At 34.7% G+C, this 10,680-nt stretch overlaps 1 protein-coding gene across 1 annotated transcript; it reads right to left on the reverse strand.

The window, feature by feature from the left end:
- Positions 1-2,745: 2,745 nt before the first annotated feature.
- Positions 2,746-6,617, reverse strand: LOC142338124 (small ribosomal subunit protein bS18m-like). Its single transcript, XM_075387759.1, has 2 exons — positions 6,308-6,617; positions 2,746-3,046 (listed from the first exon to the last, which is right to left on the reverse strand). The coding sequence occupies exons 1-2, from the start codon at positions 6,569-6,571 to the stop codon at positions 2,822-2,824; spliced, it is 489 nt and encodes a 162-aa protein (XP_075243874.1). The 5' UTR covers positions 6,572-6,617; the 3' UTR covers positions 2,746-2,821.
- Between the last annotated feature and the right edge of the window lie 4,063 nt (positions 6,618-10,680).

A 10,680-nucleotide genomic window follows, 5' to 3' on the forward strand; every position in this document is an offset into this window, starting at 1 on the left:
TTTTTTAATTTTTGTAATCGCCAAATTTCCTTAAATATTTTGTCTACCATTGATTTAATAGCTTCAAATTAAATTAGGCATTGTTCGTTGAGTTGGGCTATCATGAGCATCGCACAAACGAGTAATAATCGAGCATAGAAAACAACAAGCTTCAGCTTTGAAAAATTAACAGAAAGCAAGAGATTGATTTCCGATTTCTTGGCATTACGACGCAGAGGTATACCCAAATCGTCACGGGCAGATATGCCCGATGCGTGTATCTCGTGTTCGTTTTTACTATTTTAATACATTGAAAGTGGAACAATGTTGCGGAGAATGGTTACTTTAGCAGAAACCGGCAAAATGGAATGGAAATTAGAATCCCGTGTTCGCAAAAGTGTCTTAATCCCAGCCGCGAAATACAAGTACAAACTTTATAACCTAATTTTTGCACGGCTTGTATCACGCATCTGCTCCATTTATGTATCGATTTTTTGCACGCAATGTAGCTCGATTTCGCATATAATCTGCAATTAAGCCTAACCTAATTACTACTTATTTAATTAAGCTTAGCTTATTTCTACTAGTAGTATTTTATTACTACTTTATTACTACTTTTAGTACTTTACTACTACTGATTACTACTTATTAGTGCTATTTATTAATACTTATTAAAATCGGCCAGTCTCACATCGATATACAAAGCCTTTGATTTGAGAGGGATTTTTCAGGAAAAAATCAGTTTTTGTGGTTGCATGTGTTTAAAGCACTTTAAAGCTTCGAAAGCCTCAATTAAGTCTTTATTAAAGTGCTTATTGCATGCTCAAAATGCGCGCCAATAATAGATACCTAAATTGAGCGGAAATGTCCTACAAGATTTGTAAACTACTTTTCGCACCGAATGTTCTTTTTCGCAAAATTGTCGGAACCCCTTCTGCGAAAAGTAAGATACAAAGGATGTCTCCTAATTTCCGAACCAATTTTACTAAGGCGGAAATTTTGTGTATACCTCTGCGTCGTAATGGGTATCAGTCAAATTACTCATTTATTTATCAAACTGTTCCTTAATTACGTTGTTGAAAGGATTAACGAGGTTTAACCGGTCTTTAGCAGACAAAAAAAGAGCCTTCTTTCCATAGAATTTTCTATAATCTACAATTAGCGAACATTTCCTGTTTTTTCTGTCCAGCCAGATCACTTGATTGGAAAAGAAAACATTTTACAGATTTTGGAAGAGCTTTCCTTTTTTTAGGTTTTTAATGCACTTTTTCAAAATTTTTCTTCTTGAAAAATTCGATCGAAATCTCACGAAATTCATTTTGCATATTTTGTTTACTTTGTTACAATTGGTCAATTTCATTGTTTAACTACTCAAAAGGGTGAAGAGACAAAACAGTCCCAAGAAAACAGACAAAACAGTCCCAGACATAATAGTCCGAACTAAAGATAGAGTCAAACACGTGCACATCAATTAAAAAAGAAAGCCCTTAAGGTATTCATTTGATTGTATTTCTTTGAACAAAAATTAAGCTGATTACAACATAGTTTTCGACAAATAATGTATTTTTAAACAAGTTGTTGGTTTAGTCCTAATTCATATCAATTAAAAACAATGCATTCAGAAGCTTACCTTATAGATTATCTTTAATTGTTTTTAGATTATATTTACAATTGTTTCAACATTTTATTTGGCACTATTTTGTTTGGGACTGTTTTGTCCGGACACGCTCAAAAGTTTTTGCGTTTGTTTTGCTAGATTCTCCTAGCACTAGAACAACAAATAAAACTATCAAAGAACGGTCCACCAAAGGTAAGGATGGATATTCTTGTAATAACCAGGAATCAAGTGTTTCTCGTAAGCACGTTACGTCAAAATAAATCAATAAACTATCTTGCCGTGCTACTTTAAGCAGAAAATTTTGGTTAAATAAATTAAAAAATAGTTCTGGAATTCCGCATGCGCTTCGGGCTTTTAGCTCTAAATGGCTTCTCAAAAGCAAACTTCATGATCGCATATACCTTAGGCCCTCTTTTGTATATTTCATCTATTTTTGAGTACTAGCAAATCACGTCATGCATATACCCAATCAAAAAGGATTCCAATACGTCACGATAAACGTATTTCAAATAATGCTACAAAGAATATTGTCCAAACTATTTTAATGAACAATTTTGGCTAAGCGATGAGAAAATTGATACATACATATCGATATCTCGTTGCTCACTACAATTAGTATCGCAATGTAAGCCAGTTTAACATGCATACAATTTAATTTATTTTAAATATTAATTAATTTATATTAATTTTATTTTTTCTCAATTGGTTCTTAAAGACGCGGCTCAAATGCGTTCTTGCCATTCAAGTATCTTGCTTAGGTTACCTGGGGTTGAAAATACAAATGCCAGTTTTGAACCAAATCAGAACTCAATGAGTCAGTTTGCGCGACACTGTTTTCAGTTTTGAAGAAGCGAATTTTGAAGAACAGCCGTATTTGCGATAAATTCAAACCATGCTTACACCATCTCAAAAATTGAGTTATTAATTTTTTTCAAAAAAAAAATAAAAGATATTATAAAAGGATTAAAAGCACATGGGTAATTCACCCAGGTTTTTATAACCTCAGTTTAATATTAATGCAAGTTCATCAAAGTTTATGGTTCGAGAGAAACTTAAAACTTTCAGAAAACTTTGCAAAATTCGAGTGAAGCAATGTTCTCTTTCTCTTTCAATTTTCAACCCTGCTGCTGCTCCGTACATCAACCCGATTTGTTTAAAATAAATTTCTGGAACGAATCAACATATAAAAGTTCAATTCAATCAAAATTATCAATATAAATTGTATCAACTAATGCGTCTCTCATCAATAACAGAGAAGTCTCCGTGGAACCTAGCATCCTTGTGTTTCTTCGGCATCAGTCCAGCCCTCCTTGCTTTTGATATAGCTCTATGTACTTCTAACTGTCTCTCAAAACACAGCCCAGTGGCCCTGTTGTTCAGAATAGCCCCAGTGAAAGGGGAAACAAATTGGGCGAGTAACCTCACATTCTTTAGGTCATGTATGTTTCCCTTCCCCGACATGAAAAAACATAGCCGTAAGAAATCCGGAAACGACTCGAAGTGGAAATCCGCTTAAACACCATCCAACTACTCATCAGTCAAAACGGGCCTCCACTAATTTTTGATTATCTTGAAACAAAACCATAAAACAAAAAGTAAAAAGAAAAAGAATCTATTAAAATATGATAAAAAACCTGATCAAAATTTGTCATAAACTATGAAATAAATATCTGCCAAAAATTACTTCATCAAAGCAACCAGTACTCACTAAAACTAATTATGAGAATTTTTTAGAAAAAAAACTTGATGCCAAATCATGAAAAAATAAGCTCTTACAAACAACTTGGACTAAATAAATGAAAGTTAAAAAAAAAATTTAATATTACAAAAGCACATAAATCCAAGAAAAACTCCTTTCAGCCAATAGGGTATCCACATGCTGGCAAAACAATAGGCAAGTCAAATTAGGCTGAGAAATTTCTCTAAGAAACGGGAAACAAATTGCGAAAAATTAATAAAAAAAAGATTCAATTTTTGCCATTTTTTGTCATATTTCTCAACAAAAAAATGCTTCATATCCAAAAAACTGTAACCACTTATCTAAAAATTGCTCTCAAGACATATGGGTCTTTTCAATACACATTTGAGCCAGTAGAACAGAAAAATCGTTAAAATATCGCAAAAATTAGACCAGAAATCAGCAAAATACATGAAAAACCTCCGAATTAGCATAAAACTCATATGAAATTATAGAAACCTTCAAACCACTACCAAAACCAGCTTAAAATTGAAAGAAGATCAACAAAACCGCTTAACCAAAAAAAATTGACAAAAAACTGCTTTACTTTAATTTGCCGCACGTGAACCAAAAAATTTCGATCGCTCACAATTTTTTTTGCACCTCAATTTATCGCTCTCTAGAAAACAGCGATATGAAAAAAAGAACCCTTTTATTTTCGCTCCACTTTACATTTTGTTCATCAACAAAATCACTTCAAATTTTTTCACGTGTTTCATTTCTTACTTCAAAATTCACTCCTCATTAAAAAAAGGACCTCTACAATACTCCTCTTCGAGTCGTAAAAATATCTATTTTACTAACAGAAAAAGTTACATTTATTGCTTCCATTGCCAGAGTCAGGGAGTCATTTTTGAGAGTGAGGCAAGTCACGTGTGACCGAAAACTTACTCACACGAAAACAAAAAAACTCGCTCCACTAAGATTGAACAAATGAACGAACGAAAAAAAGCAGACTTGAAGTGATTGTGACGTCATATGGTCTTTAAAAAAATTCACGAAACAAAAAACATAATCGAAAAACTTCCGAAAGCGCCTCGAAGCCTATGAACTTTACACGTAAACCCATAATAGCAGCTGGAACTAACGCAGTTTGTTTCAAAACATTAACTCTTCATCATCAGATTTGAATAAAAATAGCTATAACTTCACCACTGTCAACGAGAAAAAGATTTGAGCCTTGACCTAATGGGAGAAAGCTGAAGTAAAAACAGTCATGACTTCAATCAGAAACAATGCAAAAACGACAGAAACCAAACGTAAGAAAACATTTTGACAGAAAAAAAACTGAAATCTTGATACCGTGCAAGTTAAAATTATAAAACAAACAGTCAGTATCGTTGAAAAATGGCCAAAACACTTGGGATGGTCAAATACCGATAGGCTCAAGAAACAGAGGTCCACGGATAATCATCATCAACCTCATGATACTAACCCAAAAAAAAGAATTGCACATTCAACTGTGCGACCCAAAAGACAGCCAGGTAATTCTCAGAATCTATACTGAATTTTTCAAAAAAGGAATATTAAAAAAAGACTCAAACGAAACTGAGTTTTGCTTTGAAGTGACTGCAATTTAAGACAAAACAGACAAAAAGTTATATTTCTCTTATTGGAGATATAGACAAAATGAGCTCAAACTATTGCAAAATCAAAAATAATTAAAAAGAAGAAAACAGAATGAAATTCAAAGGCAAAAAGTTGTTTGCAATCAAAACAGAGGCCCCCATGAACTTCGCGGAAAGTATTAATCTGTCAAAAACTTTGAACGGCATTTCATCAAATTAGCAAATTCTCAGTGCCGCACTATCTTAAATGAAATCAACTGCAAACAAAAAACAAATCTAAGAATAAGTTTTAAATCACCATTTTCTAACAACTGAAAAAAGTAGAGTTGAAAAATTACAGTTCTCAGTATACGGATAGAATAACAACTCTAGACTGAGGACAATATGGACAGAAAGAAAACATAAAAATGCAAGAAGACTAGTTCTTAATTATTGAAAAATTAAAAATCAAACTGACGAAAACTGAAGACCTAAATATTTCTTTATTTAGCATTGAAAAAAGGCTCAGAAAAAATACACAGCTGTCTCTCTAAATAAATTTAAAATTAGAAACAGAGTGCAGAGTTTGAAAACAATACAGTACCTTGCAAAAATGTCACATTTTAAAAAATTGCTTTAAAAATTTTTTTGCAAAATTTCAAATACTGAGCAGCAGGAAACAATTTAATTATTAATGACAAAAAATTAATATCATTGACGGTGCACAAAAAGCCACTCTAGTAATTTGAACCTAAAAATAAAAAACTAAGAAAAATTGGACCAAAACTGCCAAAATCGTGCACGCATGTGTACAATTCTATTAAACCAAAATACTTCACGTTCTAAAGAGGCATTCAATGCATGAAATATCAAAGGTGTGTCGGCATTTGAGAAAAGCCCTCATTAAGATCCAAAAATGAAGAAATTGAATTAAAAAAAAGCAAAATGAACTAGAAAATTGAGAATTATGTGCTCATTTAGAATTTGAAACGCATTATTAGACTATCAAAAACACTATGGCATCAATTTCAGAGGTTCACATATTAATACAGCTTCTATTAAAAATTATTTCTACAAAAATTAAATTATAAGCACAAAAACTGGGCCAATTGGACGAAAAAACGGCTTAAAATGGTTATCTATATGCGGCATTCTGTCAAAAAACATTTTTCAGAGTCGAAATGTCATTGATCTAAGCGCATGATAAAAAAACTTCTCTCGCTCAAAATTTAGTTCACGCGGCTAAAAACTTATAAGAGCAAAAATCAAACTCTTCTTCAGTGTGATCTTATTTAAAAATATTTGATATCGACTAATTAAGTTTGCTGTTCCTAATATGATTATCGCAACTTAACCAATTCTTGTGTACTATCCCAACTAATCGGAACATTAACTATCTAAGAATTAGGGATTACGTTTTTAAGCCGGGAAAGGAAACAATTCCTTAAAGTCAACTGTAATGTCGTTTTTACACAGTATGCACGGTTCGGGATCTTTAATATAAGGATTTGCCATGCCAACAGATGGTATATTTGGTTCGGCTAATTCGGCTTGTGACATTTCGGAGGGTTTGAGTCGTCTATTCCTGTGGGCCCAGTATTTGTCGTGTCGTTTCCTGGCCTTCTTCCAGAAACTTTGACCTGTGTTTCGGAACCAGTGTAGATTGGACAGGACCTCAGCCAGTTTCATATCGCCAACTCAATCTGAAAGTGTAATCCTCTCTTTTTGTTCCACTAGTTGAATTACTTTAAAACGACAATCAAGTTGGATTTTACTATGCAATCATGAGCTGTCAATTGCGTTCAGAGAAAGCTTGTACTTAAGCTGTCCTTGGAAAAACATGGCCGAAATTGTCAGCCAAAATGGTCTCAACAAAAAAACTACAACTGAGTATTCAGTTCTCCTCGAAATTAAAGAAAAATGGGTATACTCTAATCCGGCCATCCCTTAGTGAGCATATAACTTTTACCCCGACCCCGCCGCCGAATAAGCTATTTTTAATATAATAACGTACTATCCAAAATGTATAATTTGTTATTGGGGTCAAAATAACGCTGGGAGGTCAACTCCCAATAGATCTCAAAAGTAAACAATTATGACTATCAGGTCAAAAAGGCAACCACAGCCGCACGCTGGATTCTGATTTAAAAATAGAGGTCTTTCTCATGATATCCCCCCACCCCCTCGAGTGGTCATATAACCTGTAGCCCCCCCCCCCCCATCATGATAATTATATCATAATGAGGGGCTATAATTTCGAGGGGGGCTATAATGGGAAATACCCAAGAATAGGCTAATTAAATTGAGAGAAGGAACGTTTTTGTCAAATAAAATTAAAAACTAACGGTATTATCCCATCTTATTAATTGCTTACCAATTATCAATTTGGGTATCAATAACAGGTATCAAATATTAATTTGGAGGGTCTAAGTGCGCTGCACCAGGGAGCAGCACCGGAGATCCGGTCACTGAACGTTGTGCTCCGCTATCAAGAGGACCTCAGAACTCTACTCAGGAAACGAAGATGTAACAAATTGCGCAAATACAGCGAAAAGCTCGCGCGAGAGCAAATTTCGTGAAAAGCAAAGACCGATGTCATTGCTTCTGAACAATCAATTGGTCTTAATTGCCCTAAGTCCTTGAGCAAAATCTAGTAATCAACACTGGCTATGGTTGATCTTAAAGCACAAGAACTATCTCTGCTTAAAACAATATCTCGATTATGCAAAGTCATCAAATAAGGTAATAAGATGTAACTTGCGGATAGAGTTCTTTCGAAAGTAATAGTAGTAGTAGTAGTAGTAGTAAAAGACTTAAATTCCAACAAGAGGAATACATAGTAAAAGAAAGACATGACAGTACAAATTAACAAAGCACAGTAGCAAATTAAGATCTGCAGTCCACACAGCGACATTTAAGAAAATATGTACATGGCCGAAAGTAATTAAAAGAAAGTGTTTTGGCTATGAGAAAATTATCTAAATTCTTACAAAAAATATTGAAAGATGACCTAAAGTCAATGACGTTGATAGAAATTAAGTAATTGGCGGAGTGGATAGTTCGACTAAGAAAACAGTTGTCAGTTTTGAATTTTTTGTTCAACGGTTGTTCAAAAAAGGTTTTGACTGATCCTCGGGAGCTGAGTGTCGTACTATTGACATGCAGCTTTAAGTCACTCTCCATTGTTCCATGCCAAGTTTTCCATAGTAGAATAAGGTCAGCTCGCGCAATTTGATAGCAAATTGGATACAAATTTAGTTTTGAAAGTGTCCCGTTGTAATCCTCAGACCTAATAACCCAGCGCAACACTTTGCGCTGAAACTTTTCTAACACTTTCAAAATACCAGTTGTAATACACCAAGCTTGGGAGCAGTAAAGTAGCACAGATAGAATCATCGTTTGGTACAACGTTTTCTTGCGGAGAATAGAAACTTGAAACGGTATGCTTCTTTTCAAAAAATTAAAAATTTTATTACATTTCGCAAGTTTCGTCTTAACATGTGTTGTCCAACAGAGATCTTCAGTAACTAGCATTCCCAAATCCATAATCTCTCTAGTGAAAAGAATTTCCGCTTCTCCTAGAAATAAGGGAGACTGGCTGCATTTAAAGTTCATCGCTTTACACTTTTCTGGATGAAATTCAAGTTGATTTTTGCGTGACCATTCATAAATACCATTGATGTCACATTGCAGACCTTCGAAACAATCAACGCATAGCAGCTTTAGGTCGTCGGCATATAAGTAAACATGGGAGTTTTGCACATGGTCAACAAGATCGTTCATGTACAAGATAAACAGAAGTGGTCCAAGGACACTTCCTTGTGGGACACCAGATGTTACAACGGATGGCCTAGAAAAACAAGATCCTATACGGACCATTTGGTGTCGATCTTCGAGATAATCCGAAAAAAGATGAAGAAAAGCGTCGTCAAACCCAAATGCTGCCAGTTTTCTTAGTAAATTATGATGCGGAACGGAATCAAAAGCCTTTTTGATATCAAAATAGACGCTAGCACAAGGAAAATTTTTGTCAAGATTGTTGTAAAGAACATCAAAATATGAAATAAGTTGAGTAGTTGTGCTGCGTCTCTTCATAAAACCGTGCTGAGCGTTTGTGACTAGCGGCCTAACTAGTGGATACAAAAAATTGAACAACATTTTTTCAAAAACAATAGAAAGTTTTGGAAGCAAGCTGATCGGACGATAGTTTTTAACGTCACTTGTTGAACCATTTTTGTGTAGTGGTGTGATATATGAGGTTTTCCATTCCTTAGGCCAATGCGAGGACTTTTGAATAACTTGAAATAATGCCATAACTGCTGGGGCTAAAACTTGACAGCCATCACGAAGCAAGAAAGATGGTACTTGATCTGAGCCCATGGAAGAACTGTCATCACATTTGCTCAATATTTTTTCAATTTCCAGAACTCCAAACGTAACATCTTGTAATTTAATACTCGAATCTAAAGCTATTGGAACATTTTCGTGAATTTTACAACTATAGACAGCTGAAAAAATCATTGAATGCATTTGCCTTTTTATCGTCAGTTGAAAAACTGACACCGTCGTAATTCATCACAGGCGGAAAAGCGCTAGTCTCTTTGAGAGTCCTGAGTAGCTTGAAACAGTCATTCCTGCTCGTCAAATTACATTTCTCAATAAGAAGACTCGTGTCAAGTTCAATTGACTCTGAAAGCTCTTTCTGACTTTCCCTCATTTTCAATGAGTCCGATAGTGTCCAACCTTTTTCCAGCCTTCTCTTGATCGTCTCGCTTTTATTTAACAAATGCATGGTTTGCGAAGAGTAGACAAACGGAGCTGATACACGCTTTCGGCGTTTCTTAGCTATCGAAACCGAGAACGCTTTTTTCAGCTCATAGTACCATAATGAAAAGAAATCAGAGGCTTTAATTTGGAAAGTTAGAAGTTCGTACAGCAAAAAAAGCTCTTGATTAAACGCTTGAATACTGAAAGATGATTTCGAGTAAGTAGAGATGCGTATACTTCTGTAATTATTGATGAGTGGAACTTGGAAAATTATTGGAAAGTGATCTGAGAAAGGCTCTTTTGGGAGATGGAATGGAATTGACTCTAGAGAAGTGAAAATGAGATCTAGGCAGTTCCCACGAATGTGCGTAGCCTCATTAATTATTTGATTTAGACCTAAGTCCGTGAAAAAATCCAATAAAACATTATCTGAAGAACTAGACGAGGAGAGACATGCCCAAGCTACCTTGGGCATGTTAAAATCACCAACATAGAGCTCGAAATTCGAATTCAAGCCACGTTTAAGGCAGAATGTATTAAAATTGTTGATATAAAATGAAATCGATTCCATCAAAATATGATTGCTAAAGAAGAATTTCGAAGACGGTGGCGGTCTGTACACTACAATAAAGAACACAGCTTTTTCTATTTGGACAACTGCACAAGCAGCTGAAAAGGGGTAACTGTCTTCTGATAAATCAAATACTAGATGGGACATAGCAGACGATGCTGCTATTAAAACTCCGCCATGTCCACCTTTTTTTCTGTCTAAGCGTGAAATAACAGTGTGTGATCCACCAGGAAAAATTTCAGAATCTGGGATCTGGTTATCGAGCCAAGTTTCTGTAAGGAATATTAAGCTAATTTTTTCCACCTGCACTAATTTCAGCAATTTTAATCGTTTTTCAAGACAATTGATAGATTGGCAATTTACAAGTAGACAATTAGCATTTGTTGTTAGTCAATTTACCGATTCATTCAAGTTCACCAGGTTTCCCTGGTAGAAAAGTTGTAAATTTCTGATTCGAAAA

This window comes from Convolutriloba macropyga, chromosome 4, assembly GCF_964194025.1.
Source record: "Convolutriloba macropyga chromosome 4, txConMacr16.3, whole genome shotgun sequence".
NCBI lineage: Eukaryota > Metazoa > Xenacoelomorpha > Acoela > Convolutidae > Convolutriloba > Convolutriloba macropyga.